This window comes from Megascapheus bottae, chromosome 12, assembly GCF_031878675.1.
Source record: "Megascapheus bottae isolate mThoBot1 chromosome 12, mThoBot2.hap1, whole genome shotgun sequence".
Lineage (NCBI taxonomy): Eukaryota > Metazoa > Chordata > Mammalia > Rodentia > Geomyidae > Megascapheus > Megascapheus bottae.
In genome coordinates, this window is record NC_143520.1 from 19,166,991 (window position 1) to 19,187,187 (window position 20,197).

Consider the following 20,197-nt stretch of genomic DNA (forward strand, 5'->3'; position numbering starts at 1 on the left):
TCAAAAGTGCTATGAAATATTTAGTTACATTTTACTGATAAAACCCCTTAAGTTATTTGTGTGTGTGTGTGTGTGTGTGTGTGTGTGTGTGTGTGTGTGTGTTGCTTTATTTATTTATTTTTGCCAGTCCTGGAGCTTGAACTCAGGGCCTAGGCACTCTCCTTGGATAAATTTGCTCAAGATAGTGCTCTTTCACTTGAGCCACAGCACCACTTTCAGCTTTTTCTGAATATGTGGTACTAAGGAACTGAACCCCAGGGCTTTGTGCATGCTAGGCGAGCACTTGACCACTAAGGCTACACTCTCAGCCCATCCCCTAAGTGTTCATGTTTGTTGGTTTTTTTAAATGTTAAATTTTGACCATATGCATTTTTCCACTTGACTTCAATTATTTCAAAATATTCCATTAAACATAACACAGACAAATTAATACAAATCACTAAAATCCATACTGTTTTTCAAAGTCTTTCTTAGTCGTTAACGTTAGTTTCTTTTAGGGCTCCAATAAGTATTCAAAATAACTCTATTTCAATTTTACCTCATGTGTTTTCAAAAAGATCTGAAAATCACTAGAAGAAAAAGGAGTTGACAGAAGTTCCATACCATCATAGGAAACACAATAGCAGCTCTGGAAACTTTTATTATCCACAAGAGGCCGAGGCAACTCATCTGAATGACTGTAAAAAGATGAACTTTTCGGAGCGGTACATGTCTTAGATATATAAAATCTGGCTGATGTTTCGCAGGCATCCAGAAGAGCTTTATTCTATCAAATAACTGAAAGATTAAACAGACTATATTGTGTTGAGGAGTAAGACAATAGTAATAGGACAAGTAGACAGTTAATATAGTCTAAGATAACCATTAACGGGACATGTGATAGGCATCAGAACAATGGGACTGGCATAGTCACAATTCAAATATAAGACAACTTCAATATAATATCTCTAATTTTCATGAATAGGGCAATAGTTGTAATTTAGAACTGTTTACAAATTGTAAAGTCAATGCTAAATGCTGCTAGGAGCAAGTAGTACCCTGAGAAGCAATTCACAATCAATATCCTCTATTTCATCATCTGGTCATGATCTCTCCCTCTTGTCCCACTATGAGGTTTTTCTGGGCTCCTGTCCTGGAATGAGTTGTCTGTCTTCCTACCTTGGCTCTCACTTGCCTGGTAATGACTTCCAGAAACATACTCTGTCTCTGCTTTCTCTTTGAGTTCTAGGCCCTATTCAACTGCTGTATAAGGTATCTTGAATTCCTTTTTTGAACTATTGTTTTGATTTTGCCACTAATTTCTCAAGAAAAGTTTTGATGATATTTTTACAAAAAGAAGCATAATAATAAGGATTTAATCTATATATATATATATATGTATATTTTTATCCGTCCTGGGGCTTGAAAACAGGGCCTGGGCATTGTCCTTGGGCTTTCTGAAGGCTAGCACTTAAGCCACAGCACCACTTCTGGCTTTTTCTATGTATATGGTACTGAGGAATCAAACCTGGGTCTTTGAGCATGCTCGGCAAGCACTCTACCACTAGGCCAAACTCCTTGCCCCTTTATATACTTTTTTTTTTATCGAGGTAATGTATAAAGGGGTTATAGTTACATTTGCCAGATAGTAGGTTCATTATTCTCATACGCTGATACCCCTTCTTATGTTTTCATCCCCATTTCTTCCCCCCCATATAAATTTTTAGCAAAGTGTTATTAAGATAAACTCTGTTAGCTCAAATTTAATGTCTTTCTTTTTCCTTTCTCTCTCTCTCTCTCTCTCTCTCTCTCTCTCTCTCTCTCTCTCTCTCTCTCCTTTACTGGGATTGAACCAGATTTTTGTGCCTGCTAGACAATACTGAGATATACAAATACTAAACTGTATTTCCTAGCACAAAACTTAATTTCTTGAATATTTTCCTATATTGAACTGTTAAAACATGCATGCATTTATTTCAACTCTATTTGATTAGAATTATTTTACCTTAATCAATGCTACTTCTGTTTGAATTTTGCCCTTAGACCACTATAGTTATTTTAGAACCTTAAAATGTTATTGCTACAGAAATGACACGGAGACTAATTTATCAAGCAAACAAAATTTCCTCAATTTGAAAATTTATTAATTAAATGTTCAAAGGAAGCTTAAATCTGCAGTCACATTTTATTTACTAACAAATCATACTGCATATTAGCTTTCAATGTCTCCAGCAAGAGGTGATTAGTTAGGAAATAATATTTTCGGTCTTTGTCAGTCACTATTCTACTTCATGCCATTCTATAGTTTTATGTATATATAATGCATTTTCAAAAGAATAATATTAAATTAGTAATATTTCTTGACTAATAAAAAAATGGAGGGACCAGGAGCATAGCCTAGTGGTAGAGAGCTCAGCTAGCATGATCTGGGTTTGATTCCTTAGTACCGCATACACAGGAAAAGCCAGAAGTGGTGCTATGGCTCAACTGGCATTGCACTAGCCTTGAGCAAAAAGTGTCCAAAGACAGTACCCAGGCCCTGAGATCAAGCCCCAGGCCAGAGGGAAAAAAGGAAAACAATTATCATAACAATTCTCAAGGTACTGTAATATGAAAGACAAATGTTTACAGAGCGTAAATATTAGAGTTGATGCATCTGGTTTCACCAAAACTAGATTATATGCATAATACAAATACTATGCTATCTTTCTGTGTTCTCTAACTCATGGGATAGCATTGCCTTTCTTCTCTGAGTTATTTAAAATAGAATTTCTGTATATGTTAATAAGTTCATCTATTGACCAATAAACATTCATATCAAAATATTTATTGAGAAAATGCAGAGTGCTAAGGGCTATACTCATTCCTCATTCACTTCTCACTATATTATCCACCAAATTCATCTCATTGAATTTGTTTGCTCCTACTTCTGCAGAATCTCTTAAAATTGAAACTCATAAAACAAAATTTTGTGCATAGTGGAGGTAAAAATGGGACAGAAATGGCATGAAATCTTTTGGCTTCCAACTGAGTATGTCTGTTTCTATAGAATTTTCCTCAGCCACATTTCTCCACTCAGTTATTGCATAAGAGTACTTCATGCGTGGGTGCTTCAATTGTTATTGTTTAAATGGCACATTTGCTTTACTTTGGATTCCCAAAGTGTTGGAATGAATATAAATGTGGTTATATATCTGAATACAGAAACAGCATTCGTGAGAACATTGTGATCTGTTTTTTCTGCCATGTTTCTCAGTGAGAAGCCTACATTTTAAAGTTTCTGAATATTGCCAAACATTCAGGTAACATGCATTTTCTACCAGTAAGCAAGATTACAAAGTAACATGCTCTTTTATTCACTGGTGTTTTAGCAATACTTAAACCTATTATTTCAGTAAACGAAATCAGTTTCACATTTGACTTTTAGCATACTTGAATACTGGCATACTACCATTTCCCTATTGAGTTAGCTATACTTCTCAATAGAAATTTCAACCAGTGAGCTTGGGATTCAGTTAAAATTTCACCAGTACTATTCCACAACATGAGGGGTTTTTTTTCAGAATGTAACCTAGTTTACTCTTTCATTTGTTTAGAGCAAACTTGATGTGTTCAACTTATGGGCATTTAATGTTTCTCATATCTTAAGTAAATCCAAAACTTGACATTCCTATTTAATTCTAAACCTCATGGGTATAAAATCATATAAATGGAATTAGGGAGGAAAATTTGTTAAGTTCTATCAAAATGATTGTATTTTGTTTCTTAAACTTCTACTATTGTATTTATGAAAGCGTGGGGCCTAATAATAAATACTTTCCACTTACAGATAAAATTAATACTTATAAAACTTTTGAAAGAAAAGAAAAATGCAGGAAAAAGAAACTAAGTAAAGACTGTAAAGTACCCTTCACTATTTACTTTACTGAACTTAAATATACTTTCTATACATAAAATTTTAAATAAGCAAATTAAATCTTATTTGAGTTAAATTAAGCTAAGTAGTATTTCTCATCCATCCACTCTCTTACATTAATTTCCCTAGTGACAATTGAGCAGAATTATGTCATCTCTCCCTTGGATTAGTGTCCCTATCTTGAAGTTTTGTCTCAATTCTGACATCTAGCCTAGTCCCAAGCCCTGAGATCTTTTCTCCCAACCAGCAGGAACCGTTCACTTGGGAACAGTGGTTCTATATTGTTAGTTGCTTGGCCAGGTAACTATTCCATTATCTCATAAAGAGCAGAAACACTGGGTATATCATAGAACATACATTCTTTTATCCTTTTAGCTGGCAGAAAGAATTCTTTTTTTAAAATTTTATTTCAATGAACAGAGGGGTTACAGTTATATTCTCGAGATAGAGGGTGCATTACTTCTCACATATTGATATCCCTTCTTATGATTTTGTCCCCATTCCCCTCCCCTCATTTTTCCCCTCCTATTTCAAATAAACAGGTAAACATCTATATAATACACTAGGTAACAAAGTGGGATACAGTAACAATATGAGATTAATCAAAGAGCAACACAAGAGCAGGGAGAAAAACATAATATATAAAGAGTAACAGTCACTTATAACTAAGCTCTTGTTTCCATGTCCTGGAGGTCTGTTAATCTGGCCTCATCCTATATGGCCTTATGTATCTAGGGTTTGAGCTGTTATAATGCTCTGCTAGGAGAGTTTTGGACATGTATTAATTATTACAGATGATGGAAACTATTGAGCCTATGTTCCATTGGGTCTGGCTTACTTCACTTAATATGATTTTGTCCAAGTCTTTCCACTTCCTCACAAATGGTGTGATGCTGTTCTTTCTGATGGTGGCATAGAATTCCATTGTGTATAAATACCACATCTTGTTGATCCAGTCATCAACTGAGGGGCATCTAGGTTTCACATCTTTGCTATGGTAAATAGTGCTGCAATGAACATTGTTGTGCTAGTAGATTTAGTATGTCCTCGTTTCAGGACCAATGGGTGAATGCCCAGTAGTAGAATTACTGGGTCATAGGGGAGCTCTATGTTTAGTCTTTTGAGGAACTGCCATATTGGCAAAAAAAATTTTTCTCTATATAAATATGACTCCAGTTTTGTCTCTTTATCAAACTTGAAATATTTGAAGAAATAAAGTTATAAAAATAGGACTACTCAAAGTTTCATTGGGCTGTCATCATAAAATGACATAATTTTGTGGTTGATGTGATAGGAATATTTTCATTTATGGTCACAAAAGCCAGAAACTTGAAATGAAGATGTCAGCCAGGCTATGATTCCTATGAAGACACTGCAAAATAAGTGTGCCTCTACTAGTTCCAGGAAATACCATCCTCGATTTGTGGTAGGAAATCCCCAACCCTTTGCTTCATTTTCACACAGCCCTCTTCCTTAAGTCTCTATGTGTCCTCTGCTCTATCTGTAAGAAATGATAAATTTAATTCCATTTCAGTTGAGTTACATTCTGAAATTTCCTAAGAATACAAATTTTGGGGGCCAGATATTTGGCCTAGTGGTAGAGTGTTTGCCTAGCATGCATGAAGACCCAGGTTCGATTTCTTGGTATCACATAACACAGAAAAATATGGAAGTGGTGCTGTGGCTCAAGTGGTAGAGCACTAGCCTTGAGATAAGCCCAAGAACAGGGCTTGGATCCTGAGTTCAAGCCCCAGGACTGGTAAAAAAAAATAAAGAAAAGAATATAAATTTTGAAGGTCAACTCACTATTCAACTCATAAGAGCATCCAAAAAAAAAAAAAAGACAGAATGATTTTGGGAAAAGCTTTAGCAAACATTCAGAATATACTTGTGAAAGTTTTCATATGCCTCTGCAGATCCATTAGCACTTTGGAGAAATGAAGTCTATTTCCCTACTCTGCACAAGCCAGACATACTTCTAAACAAGAGAGCAACTCGACATGGCCACACAGTCACTTTATACTTCTCTCCCTCTCCCTTCTCTCTGGTTCTGTCTCTCCTCTGTGGCTCTGTCTCTCCTCTGTGTGTGTGTGTGTGTGTGTGTGTGTGTGTGTGTGTGTGTGTGTGTGTCTGCCTGTCTGTCTGTCTGTGTCTTGCATAACCAAGTTAGCTTCCATGGTTTAAATAGCCTTTGAAGAGGTGCTTTTGACAAAATCTAATGGCTCCCACTAACAAGAAGAATGGAACCAGTACCACTTGCCCTCAGCTCTGTGACGAGCCATCTTGAAGATGATCTTCAGCCCTGTGCAACCATTAGCAACCCTTGTCCCCAAACCCTTATCCCCACCTTTTCAAAAACCATACGAGCCATCTTGAGCCAAACCGTAAGGTGTTCTTAGATTTATTATCCCCCACAAAAGTGAGATAATAGGCTGCTGAAATGAATATTTGATTTTAGGCAGAAAATAACTAAACTACATTTTCAACACTTATTTACAAAAAGGCATAAAAGTTCTCTTGTATTTAGGGCTGGGAGAGTGGCCTAGTGATAGAGTGCTTTCCTACCATGCAGAAAGCCATGGATTTGATTCCTTAGTACCACATGCACACAAAAAAACAGAAGTGGTACTGTGGCTCAATGATGGAACTATAGCCTTTAGAAAGTTCAAGGACAGTGCCCAGGCCTTGAGTTCAAATCCCATTCCTGGCCAAACAAAACAAAACAAATGATTTAAATTGCCTTCCACTATGCTTTTGTTCAGAATTTTAAAAGTAGTTATAGAGATTAAAAGTTATTACACAAACCAGCTAAAGGAAAAAATATTCACCCAGAATCTCACTATCTTAACAAATTGCTTTTACTTTTCATCTTCACATGTAATTGAGCACAAGCTCATAGGTTTATAAATATATGGTGGGTACTTCTTCACTTTTGATTATGTAATATGTAATTTTCCCAATTTTTATTGTAATTAATAAGAAGGTTTACATTATATTCATCAGACAGAAGATGCATTACTTCACATATATTGATACCCTTTCTCATATCTTGGTCCCCAGATCCCATCTCTCACCCCCAACCCTCATCTCATTTTCCCCTCTTCCCTATTCAATTTCAAATAACCAAATAAACATATATACAATATATCAGAAAACAAGGTGAAATACTGTGACAATATGAGATAGCCAAAGGATAGCAAAAGAGATGAGAGATAACATAGTACCTTAAGGGCAACAATCACCCATTATATGGCTTTGGTTTCTATATCCTGGAGGTCCTTTCATTTAGTGTCATACTATATGGCCTTATGTATCTAGGTTTTGTTCTACTGTAAATCTCTGCTAGGAGAGCCCAAGGTTTCTACTGATTATGACAAATTAGGGAAACCATTGAGCCTATGTTTCTTTGAGTCTGGCTTACTTCATTTAATATGATTTTTGGTAAGTCTTTCCATTTCCTTACAAATGGGACAATGCTATTCTTTCTGACAGCTGCATAGAATTCCATTGTGTATAAATGGAATAATAAATGACCCCGCATAGCAAAAACAATTTATGCAGAAAGAACAGCACAAGAGGAAATTCAATATCAAACTTTAGACTACATTACAGAGCTATAGTGACCAAAACAGCTTGGTACTGGCACAAGAACAGGCCTGAAGACCAGTGGAATAGAACTGAGGATCCAGATATTAACCCACAGACCTATGGCTGCAGAATCTTTGATAAGGGAGCCAAAAATAGAATGGAAGAAAGACAACCTCTTCAACAAGTGGTGTTGGCAGAACTGGTTAAGCACCTGCAGACAACTAAAGTTGGATCCTTCTTTGTCACCTTGCATTAGGATTAACTGCAAATGGATTAAAGACTTTGAGGTAAAGACAGATACACTGAAAACTTTACAAGAAGGAATAGGAGATACCCTAGGTCTCCTTGCCACAGGTGGAAACATTCTTAATAAGGACCAAGAAACACAACAAATCAGAGAAAGTCTGGATAAGTGGGACTGCATTAAACTTCAGAGCTTCTATATGGCAAAGGACATAGCTAGCAAATTAACTAGAAAACCTACATAGTGGGAGAAGATCTCCACTAACCAAACAATGGACAAAACCTCATAGCTAAAAAATATCAACAGCTCAAAAAATTGAATCGCTCCAAAACTAATCGCCAAAGAAACAACCATCCCATTAAAAGATGGGCCAAAGACTTAAAGAGAGTCTTCTCTGAAGAAGAAATAAAATGGCCTATGGAAACATAAAGAAATGTTCAACATCACTGGCCATAAAAGAAATGCAAATCAAAACAACTTTAAGATTCTACCATACTCTAGTTAGAATGGCCAGGATCAAGAAATCTAACAACAGATGCTGGAGGGGATGTGGCCAGGAGGGATCACTACTACACTGTTGGTGGGAGTGCAAACTTGTTCAACCACTATGGAAAGCAGTATGGCAGTTCCTCAAAAGTCTAAACATAGAACTCCCCTAAGACCCAGCAATTCCACTACTTGGCATTTACCAAATCGTCCAGAAACAAGGGCATACTAAATCCACTAGCACAACAATGTTCATTGCAGCACTATTTACCATAGCAAAGATATGGAACCAACCTAGATGTCCCTCAGTTGATGAATGGATCAACAAGATTTGGTATTTATACACAATGTCATATGTATTTTTACCATACTACTTTTTTGGTCCACAGAATTATTAACTTTCAATGAGTGTACTTGATTGCTTCATTGGGTTATTTTTTGTTTTGATAGCATGTGTTGCAATAAATATCTTTTTTTTTTTGCCAGTCATGGGCTTGATCTCAGGGCCTGACCACTGTCCTTGGACTTTCTCAAGGCTAGAGCTCTACCACTTGAGCCTGAGCACCATTTCTGGCTTTGCAATAAATATCTTTTGTGAAAAAAAAAAAACTTCTTTGGCATGAAGATTTTTTTCCTACTATCATAGATATCCACAGACACAATTAGAATGTCAAAGGCTGTATTTGCATGTACCTTTACAAATATTGATAACTGTTTTCTGAATGGGGTAACAGCTACACTTCTTGGAGTTACTATTGTGTTTATGGTAAATAAAGTACATTAATGCACCTTCTATCTGGTGAACATAATGTAACCCTTCAATTAATTACAATAAAAAAATCTAAAAAAAACCATGAGAAGGGGTATCAATGTTCAAGAAATATTGCATCTACTCCCTGACAAATGTAATTGTAACCCCTCTATACATTTCCCCGACAATAAAATACAATAAATAAAAAAGAAAATGCAAATGAAAAAAGTACTTTGATTTTATAAATCATCAATAACAAAAAAGATTTTCATTAACTGTTACAAACTGTAGCCTGTTTAAACCAATCAAATTGTAGTCTGAAAACAGTTTCTCAATTACGTCATTTTCTCATGGTATTCAGTGTTACATGGCTTAGCTTCACTAGTCCTTGATATTCCTGTAGTACAAGAAGTTATTTACCTGAATTCCTTTTAGAGATGAAGCACCCATATAAAGAAATACTCCATACAGCACTGGCATTGGGATAAACTGTAAACAACAATTGAAGAGAGTACACTTGTGATTTTCCAGTGCAGTCATTCAATTTTACAATTACCAAGGGAAAAAAATAGTACCTCAAATTATATCAGAGGCATTTATAGCATAGAACCTGAAGATGTGTTTAAAATTTCAACTCTTAAACATTTTAGTTGTGTAACCTTAGGCAAATTACTTAGGCTCTCTATACTGTAGTTTCTCAATACCTAAAATAATTAAATGATAACTATAGGGCTATTTTAAATATTTAAAGTATTTTTAAACCACATGGTACATAAGTAACAATAATATCAAGTATTATACTACAATCAATATGAACGATTACACTACTTTAAAGATCATCTGTGTCTTATTTTACAGTGGCAAGGTATTTGCATTAAAGTGAGAAATTAAGATTCCATTGTTAAAGGTAGTTCTACATTGAGTCAGATGTTTCTAAACAAATAAATTGCCTAATAGTCTCTTTTTATTGGAATATCGGGAAATTATCCTATATCTATAATTACTTATAGGATATAAGTTAAATCTTAAAATCGTACTTATTTCAATGATTGAACATGTATAAACTGGAATTAAGTATTAAATAATTCAATTACAGAAAACTAAAATGAATAATAATTTCAAATGTGATTTGGGGAATCTGCCAAAATTGCATGATAAATTGCTCTGCCAAGCTCAGTGGCTCATGCCTGTAATCCTAGCTATTCAGGAGGCTGAGATCTGAGGATTGCAGTTCAAAGCCAGACCGGGCACTAAAGATCGTGAGACTCTTATGTATATCACTAGAAACCAGATGTGCCGTTGTGGCTCAAGAGTTAGGCTGTAGCCATTGAGCTGAAGAGCTCAGGGACAGCACCCAGGTCTGTAGTTCAAGCCCCATGACCGACCGACAGACAAACAAACAAAAAAACAAGACAAAAAATAAAAACAAACTATTCACTGCCCTTTGAATTCAGTCATGTAAGTGTGAAAAAAATTCTTGTCTGCAATGATGATGTCTATGCAGTGGTTTTATGGAGACTTTACCACAAAAAAAATCCAAAAAATTGAACCTGTAACCGTGACCACAGCTGTTCTCATATCCACACCTCTAATTTATAATAGATAATATTAATTGCTGATATATGTGGACACTGACAATAAAATACAAACTTTAATTTGTGTAAACCTTCAGTGAATTTAGGTCATAAGTCATTTAGAAATAACTTTTTGTAATCTTAATCACATCTTAGAATTATTGTAATAATTTTCACATCAATAATTTACACATAATTTATACATAGTTTTATATATTTAAGTATTCTAAAATGCAGGACCCTATTATTATGTAAAGATGAAGAATCACATAAATATGATCAAAGATGCTCATCACAGTCATCATCTGCACATGTTTTTTTCAAATTTTTTGCCTTACATTCAAAAGAAAATATTAAATATATCTTCAGGGCCAGGATTGTGGCCTAGTGGAAGAGTGCTTGTCCAGCATACATAAAGACCTTGACACCACATACCCAGAAAAGGCTGGAAGTGGTGCTCTGTCTCAAACAGTAGAGTGGTAGCCTTGAGAAAGCTCAAGGACATTGGCCAGGCCCTGAGTTCAAGCCCCAGGACTGTAAAAAGAAACAAATAAATAAATATCCTGCATTCTCACAAATTTATGAAGGCAGATGCTATTACCTTCAGGATACTGGTCATAAAGACTGATGAGCCCATGAGAATAAAAATCATAAGCCCTGTCACCCTTTGTTCCCGAATGCCAAGAAATTTTGGTTGTTCTCCTGGAGCAGAACATTCTGATTCCAGTTTCAGGCTATTGACATGGGTGATGGAGAGGACGGTGGCAGCCACAAACCATGGCAAGCCCATGATGGAGCATACCCCAAGCATCACAGCCACCATAAGCAGATCCAGGTGGTACCCACAGCCTTTCTGTTAAGGAAGGAAAGAAAGAAAAAGAACTTTGTCAACAGCACACCAAAGATGGCCTGATGAATAGACATCTTTTTTGTTTTTGTAAAGGAGATTTTTGTTCGAGTTCAAGTCAAAAAAAGATTTAATATATGAATTTGCATTTTGAACATGCACGCAACCATAGCCTAAATAGAAGAGACTTGTTACATAGTCTAGAAGAGACTCTTGCTACAACTTTATGAAGATGAATAATGAGGCTTTAAGAAATGGTATTTATCTCAAAATTCAGGTTTTCTCGAAAATAAAAGAATGTGCGCCAATACAAATTTAGAATAACTTGAACCGTTATTTAATAACTTAAAATCTGATATTCAGAAGTTTATTAACTCCTCAAAAACACAAATCAATATTTTATAATCTAAATTATATTTTTTCTCCCTACCAATCTATTAGAATGGTGACATCACTTCTTGACAATATAAACAGAACCTTTATGGCCAATACCCTATAGATTAACTCTCAAAAAGGACTTTTTATTGGGGGAAAATAAAACCATACACTTTAAGCTCCTTTAGTTGTACTTATTCTTATCTTATATACTTTGATCACTGTACCTCCATATACTGTTCTCATTTGTTTCCCCTTGAGAAATAGAATTCAGCCCCAACTTAAAATGATAGGTTTGTCTCTCTGTATGCTATTAATATCATAGGCAACTATTCTGCTATTCTACCTCACTCTTCTCATCTTCCAACTGTCTTGAACTGAAGCCTTTTACAGAAGCAGGCATAAAATGAAAATGAGGAGAAAACCAGATGCAATTGGGGTGTGAAGACTTGCCCTAATGAAGACTTGCCCTAGTGACAACAAAACTACCTCTAGGTCTCCAGGAGAGATTTCAAAGATATGGAAGAAAAATGTTATTTTTGCCCTTGGTGTCATATAGGGACAGAAAAGTACATACAAAGCCTTTGGTAACAAAAGGCTTGGTTTCTTTGTATTCCAATTTGTCTTTTAACCTTTTTTAAAATGTAACTTTAAGCCTGACTGAGCCTCTCAAGAGGTTGAGATTCAAAAGTTTATTATTTGAGCCTCTCCGGAGGTTGAGATTCAAAAGTTTATTATTTGAAACCAGAACAGGAAGGAATGTCTACGAGACTTAGTCTCCAAATTAACCAGCAAAAAACAGCCAGACATGTGACTCAAGTGGTAGAGCAAACCAAACCAAACCAAATAAATACAGGTCCCTGAGTCCAATCCATAGTATGTCCCCCAAAAGAACCAAAAGCATCACTGAAGGATCTCAGAATTAAATTTAAGAACTGTAATTATAAAAATAAATACAGCAATTAAATTTGATGTGATGTTGGTAAGAAATAATAATTTTTTCAATAAAAATTTTGTCCTATTAACAGGCACTTTATCAAACTGCATGTAGTTTGTAGTTCATGGCAAGTTTTCATAGCCTGAAGGGTGAAGCATAATATTTGTTGCATATTTACCATGTGATATTTTTCTCTATGCTATTTTGTTGCAGACTTATTAAGGAAAGGATCATAAAACTCATGTGTACTTCCTTTGTCCACTTCTCATCTTTGCCAAGTTATAAAATTTTGAGAGATGATAACAAGGAGAAGATGAAAATATTCACTCAAGGACCTTTCATACTAGAATACCACTGGTTTATGTCACTTAGCTGAAGTGATGCAAGAGTTAATTCAAATGAAAATATTCCTCTCCATTTCCCTTGTCATCATCTATTTGGAAAATTCTTTGCAAGAGTCTCAGGAAAGATGTCTATTGATAAAAGTCAAAGAATGAGCAGAGAATCATCCTAATAACTGCATAACTTTAAAGGCACAGGGAGATGGTTCACTGGGGTCATATTGGCCTCTGTCCTTTCTGCAAAATATTTTGGAAGATGTGGTTCCATAGCATAGGATTTGAATTTTGATCCCTTTTAAAGGACAATGTCTTAAGTGATTGCAAAAGCATTTTGTCCTAGGACCTCTAGAGCAAAAATGATATTGGGAGTGAAGTTCTTAAATAGTTAGCTCCCTACTCTGAGGAAGTACATGTGGTTGTGCCCAGAGCTGTCGTAAAGTTGTAGTATTGTTAAAAGGAGCTAAAGCAATAAGAAAACCAGCTGGCTAAGAAGTGAACAATTGAGGAGGACAAACACAGAGAGAGGCCTTGAGAGTAGAACTTGGGCATTTTTTTATACCTTGGACTAATATGAAAAAGTATTCTTTGTGAGAATAATTTAGTGTTTCTCCCAAGGGATGTTTTTCAAATATGATAAAATGTAAAGAATGGAATTCTAGATTTAGAGTTAGAAATTTAAATTTAAAATTACAAAGCTAGCTTTGTTATACACAAATACATCATAAAAATGAAAAAAATGTGTAACTTCCTCCTGGGTTATTCTATACAATAATGAGATCATCTCTCCTCAATGCAAACCAAATAAAATATAGCAGTCCTGGCACTGTCATTAATTAATCAGCATCCTTCCTCTTGCCTTTCATTTAAAATGCCTTTAAAACTTGGTCTTTGTAACCAAATTATTAGCTGATAAGCATGCCAGCCAAAGGGAAGTATCCCTTTGTCAAAGTGAGAACTCTGTACCTTCTAACATATTTCTGTATGTTTTTTTTCTCAAATACAGACAGAACTGAAGCTTTTATTCTCACATTCATCCATGAATCATGGGAAATGGACATATGGGAGGAAAAGGGAGCATAGCAACAGGTGATGCTACACCAGACCCCACTAAAACCAACATGCAGCAAGACAAGAGGCCAGCCAAGAGGACCATCTGATACCCAGATGCCACTGCTGAAAAAACTCATTTCAAAGCTTGGCAGCAATTTCCTGCATCTGTCAAGTTAACCACATAAAAGACTATAGATTGACATGAAGAACCAGGCTGACAAAGAGGGCAAAAAAGAACATATCAAATGCCATAATCATCAAGAGAATGTGGTGCCAAATGAATGTTGCAAATGCATTCATTTACTCAAGTGAACTGGGACTGTATTGCTGTTTATTAAAAATGATGTCAAAAGAAGCCTGAACTGTCTACAGAAACATGTAGAAAAGCCCACCGTTGTATCTTCACAGAAACTTTCTTTTATTCAAGATAATATCTCTAATTTGACATTGAAAGAATATGCTTTAGGGGAAAAACTGCCTTTTAATTTTTAAGAGATTCAGTTAACCTATGCCTAGCTCATATCTAAAGAAGAAACAAACAAATGCTAGAGTATACATTCATATCTCTATAAAGCAAAATATAAAAAAATCTAGACATTTTAATGCTCAGATTTTCCATATACAGCTTCTTTCACCCTTGACTGTCCTAAAGGAACTTGACATACAGTGAGAATAGAGCTCTCCCTAATTATTGCTTCCTTATTTGTAGCTTGTGGTAAGTCATTTTACTGGTGAGTGGGGCTTATAATATGAAGCTCCACATCTTTGTTTCACATACTTTATAATAGTCATGATTATTATTTAAGATTTGGTATAAAAATATCATCCAAAATAAAACTAACTTTGGACAGTGGATGACACAAAAAAATGCAAAGATCTAAGGTATGTTTGGCAGAAACAAAGAATATTCTATTATTTATGATGGTGAATTATCTATGATGGGGTATACTCTGTACAAGATGCTCCATATGGAAACTAAAAAATATTCGTTAAAGAAATTTCAAGGAATGTGTCAACAAAGAAAATAAATGGGATTTCAAGTAAGAAAAGAAAGATAAGTAAAATGTGGATATGTGGTTAACTTGTGGTCTGGGGTATACTAAAAAAAAGTCTTTTTGTGACAATGTGGTTCAAGCCAAGCCAGGAGACTTTGCAAACATTTCATGAAACAACAGGCGGGGAGAACAGCCCTGGAACAAACTGTTATTCTGGGGAGAGTTCTGAGAAAGTGGTATTTTTGTTTTTAACAAGAAAATCAGTAGCAATGAACTGTACTGTAGCAAAGTTTATAGATGGCAAGGGCTGTAGGCCAAAAGTAAGTTTTCACAGTAGATAAATTATGCCTTCATTGAAAGGAACGTGCTTTGTAAAACATCTCTGTCCAAGGAGGAGCTTGGATGGCAGCGTGAGCAAAGACAATGACTACCTGTGGCACACAGCAGTTTCAGATTTCCTCTGTTTCCACTATTTTCACTAAATCTAGGATTTTATGAGGAAAAATATGACCTTTATAATTATACTTAATATTTTTTGTATAATGAAAGATTGCATGGCCTCCCTCCTTTGCAATAATTAGAGTGTGCCTTTAAATCTACGCGTAAACCCAATGGATTGTAAGACAAATTATTATAGTTGGACATGATTTATTAAACAACACTCACAGAGAGAGACTGAACGAGGATATTCTTAGGAGAGGATCACAAAGGCTCAATACCTATGTACATATAATCATATATGGAAATAAGAAAAATATTTTATTTTCCTTTTTTGTCTTTTTCCCCATTTTCCTTGCTTTATGTCTGTTTTTGATTTAAGTACCCTTTGTCTTATATGTAAGTTTATCTGATTTGGGGAGGGGAAGGGGAAGCACAGAAATGGTGGGACAAAGGGTGAACAAATTAACAATTCACTAGGCACTACATTGAAAATGAACTATACAATTTGGGCGGGGGAGTAAGTTGGGAGGGAAAAAACTGGGAGAAAATCAGAGAGGAAATGATGTTGTTTAAAAAGAAATGTACTCAGCCAGCGGTGTGGAGGGTTACACCTGTAATCCTAACTACTCAGGAGGCTGAGATCTGAGGATCAAGGATCAAAGCCAGCTGGGGCACAGAAAGACCTGAGACTCTTATCTCCAATTACCCTCTAGAAAATGGGAAGTGGGCTAGGCTCAAGGGTAGGGCAGTAGCCTGGAGCTGATGAGCTGAGGGACAGGGCCCAGACTGAGTTCAAGCCACATGACCCCCACACAAAATATGTACATCACCTTTACAATAGTATTATTTAATTTTAATAGTTGTACTTTATTTTTGGGGTGATGTATAGAGGGATTATAGTTACATTTCTCAGTAGGTAATTTCCTTCTTGAACACTGATACCCTTTCCCGTGTTTTTCTCCTACTTTCCCTCCCCCGTCCCCCTCCCAGTCAAATTGTTTTTCTCCTTCTTTGCCTATTTCAAGTAAAAAAAAAATGTATGTACAATATACCTGATACCAAAGTCAGATACAGTAACAACATGAGATAAACATGAGATAAGAAGAAAAAAGAGAGAGGAAAGAAATAACTTCACATAGTACATTATGAACAACTATCACAAAGATAAACCTCTTGTTTCCATTTCCTGGAGTTCATGTCACTTAGCCTCATCCTATATTTAAAAAATGGTTTGAAAATCTAGGCTTGGGGATATTTCAATGGCAAAATATTAAGTATTTTAGTTCTGCATTTCATTCTATGAATAGCAGTACTTGAGATGTTCCTTTATACTCTGCTTTGCTATATGGTAGTTATTTCCACACTATAGGTACAGGGGGAAATAATGTGTAAATTTGGAGCTTTGGGAACAATTTGAAGGCTCAATACAGGCATATATAGCACAAGATCCAAGCGTGTAACAAGATTTGTAGGTTTAAAAAACCTGGAAAGAGGGGCCGGGAGTTTGGCCTAGTGGTAGAGTGCTTGCCTAGCATGCACGAAGACTCGGGTTCAATTCCTTGGTACCACATACATAGAAAAAAGCTGGAAGTGGTGCTGAGGCTCAAGTGGTAGAGCTCTAGCCTTGAGAAAGTCCAAGGACAGTGCTCAGGCCCTGAGCTCAAGCCCAGGACTGGCAAAAAAAGAAAAAGAAAAAGAAAACAAACCTGGAAAGAGTGAAGATACACAATAACTATAAAGGTAATATTATCACCCTTGAAAAAAAATCTTCATTTACTATCAGTTTATTTTGACATGATTTCACTAATACTTAAAAACAAAATGCCTAAATAGCTGAACTCATAGACTATACACAGGGGAAAATCTCATCAAAACATTTATTTTTGCCTTTCTTCTGTTAAAAGTTAAACAATAACTATATTGGCTTATTATCTTCCCAAAATATTAGTTGTCAGTTAATTTTAATATATGTCATTTAATAAAATACTATATAGTCATTAAAATAATTCATATTTGGTTACTGATATGAATGATCATCGTGATAACATTCCTTTAAAAAGCAACATATGGAAACTTTTACGTAGTACTAGATTTATAACTCAGTGGTAATTCTCTGGTTAAATTTGTAGCATTAATGAATGAGAAAGTAGGAAGAAGGGTAGGAAGAGCAGAAGAGGGAGGGAAAGAGGAAGGAAGGAAGAAGGAAGGAAGGAAGAAAAGAAGGAAGGAGGGAGGGAGGGAGGGAGGGAGGGAAGAATGACAACAATGAGGCTACTAAAATTGGAAATGTAACTTGCTTATTTCAAAAAGTAATTACATAAAAACCCTCAGATTTCCCAGTACTATACAGCCTAAATCAGCGGTTTGCAATGAGGATTTATCCAATGAGAACAAACTTGATGAGTACTTAAAAGATTTGTGAGAACCAATTAATTAACTTAAAACTTTTCATGCCAACAGCCTTGATTTGACTTCTTTTGTTATTTGTTTGCCTTTGATTTATCTTTTCTTCCTGCCTAATTGTGCTGCCTAAAATTTCTACTATCATATTGAATAAGAGTGGTAAGAGTAGATGCCTTAGTCTTGATTCTGGTCTTGGAGAAAATGATTTCAGTTTTTTTCTTATTCAGTGCGAGGTTGACTGTAGTCTTGTCATGTAAGACTCTGTATCTGGTGCACTTTCAAGGAGACAATTATTGTGAATGCTTGCAATGACTAAGGTTAATGCTGTGCTACAGAAGTTTGGTTCATTTCCCCCACACTGTCACCCAGCTTCTCCTATGGACATGCTACTTTGAACAATTATTAAAAATGTTCATTTTAGTACTTGAATTAAATGCTACATATTTGGGGCCTGCTGTTCTGGAGCTTCTACTATGGTTTCCAAACATCATTTCTATTGATGAGGCACAACTTCATAGAACTAAGGTCCAAGAACAAGCAAGAAGATCACAAGACTGACATGAGACTGACTATACAATCTTCTCCATATCAACTTAATACACAGGGAGGCATTTTACATTTTTTTGCTTATAAACTCCTTTTATTTACTTACTTATGGCTAAAATAAATGTAATAAATCAACAAATAAGATAAGCTTACTTAGGGAAGGGGGGAAACAAGATGAGGGGAGGGGGTGGAGGAGGGAAATGGGGACAAAAACATGAGAAGAGGTAAAATGATTGTTAAGTAATGCACCTTCTGTCTGGTGAATATAATGTAACCTTTCTATTAATTACAATAAAAAACCTTCTGTTAAATGCAAAAAAAAGATAAGCTTACTGTACAGACTGTACTGTTCCTGAGGTATGATCCTTCTCTATTTTATTAGTTCAAGACTTCTGTTGTGAGGAATATTAGTATTAATTTAATTTTTATGTTTATTGTGATTAGTTAATGTATAGTTAATGTGACTTTGATAACTCAAAACAGGCCATAGTGGTAATATTCACACTCAGAAATTTGCATATATAAATCAAAGCCACTCTTTATTTCATACATAGAGAATAGTTGTTAACCTGACTTAAACTAGACCAACACCCCATTGATCTAGCTCTTAGAGCTTCCTGAGGAGTGTAAAATTATATCTGCAAGGATAATTAAATATTTTCTTTAACAAACTGCAAATGAATTGGACAAATTCTTTTAAAATAGAGGGGAGGTGTGCGTGGTAAGCATCTTAAATTACAATCTCCAAAGAAAGTGAAAAAAAATCCTTTTTTTTTTGTTTGTTTTTGGCCTCTCTTGGGGCTTGAACTCAGAACCTGAGCACTCAACCACTTGAGCCATAGCACCACTTCTAGCCTTTTTTTGTGTATGTAGTACCAGGGACTCGAACCCAGGGCTTCATCCATGCTAGGCAAGATATCTACCACTAAGCCACACTCCAGTCCCAAAATATATTCCTTTTCAAAGATGATTTTTAAGTTATTGCACAAAGGAGTGACCTTTCAATAAGTCTGCTTGTGAATCAGATGCATGATTAATGTCATCTCTTTCATTATGCTTCCCCATCCTTCCCAATCCTTTCCCTCCTCTCAGTTTTCTCAATTTTGTGGAGTATCCTTTAAATTTTATGTCAGTATTCTCCCACATCCCTTCCTCTCTTCCTAGTGTGGTGGTTCACACTTGTAATCTTAAGATCCTCAGAGTCCAAAGATTGCCCTGGGAAAATTATATGACATACTACCTGAGATGAAGGACGATGAGTCAGACTTCTTCAGTATAAAATCTCCAGAAAACAGACACAAGTTCTCTTTAATATATGTCCCAAATTCCTTCTTAATAACTTAGTTTTTATTTCTTCTAATCTACAGCTTAAAGGATATGTTAAGATAGTTACAATAAAATAAGATTGTATATATTCTCTCCTTATATTTTTTGCCAGTCCTGGGGCTTGAACTCAAGGCCTGAGCTTTACCAGGCTAGAGCTTTACCATTTGAGCCACAGACATTTCCAGCTTTTTCTATGTATATAATACCAAGGAATCAAATTCAGTTCTTCATGCATGCTAGGCAAGCACTCTGCCACTAGGCCAAACAAAGTTTGATTCTAATTATTTTAACCATTCAGTCATTTCATTGATTTTGTTTAGTGTAGACCTGTAAGTGGGAGTATTCACTGTATCAGACAATTGTATGTCAGTTAAAAATCAAAAAAACTTAGATAATTC

The 20,197-nt window shown here is 35.5% G+C and overlaps 1 protein-coding gene across 7 annotated transcripts in view; it reads right to left on the reverse strand.

The window, feature by feature from the left end:
• Positions 1-20,197, reverse strand: part of Slc4a10 (solute carrier family 4 member 10) — a 260,215-nt gene that overhangs the window by 21,331 nt on the left and 218,687 nt on the right. For all 7 annotated transcript variants that reach the window (XR_016537258.1, XM_090342743.1, XM_090342746.1 and 4 more), the window contains 3 exons: positions 11,140-11,391; positions 9,385-9,453; positions 604-777 (listed from right to left, as the gene is read on the reverse strand). Coding sequence is in view for 6 of the 7 variants with exons in the window: in XM_090342743.1 (XP_090198869.1) it covers positions 604-777; positions 9,385-9,453; positions 11,140-11,391 (495 nt within the window). In the remaining variant the exon portion in view is untranslated. The remainder of the gene's footprint in view (positions 1-603; positions 778-9,384; positions 9,454-11,139; positions 11,392-20,197) is intronic.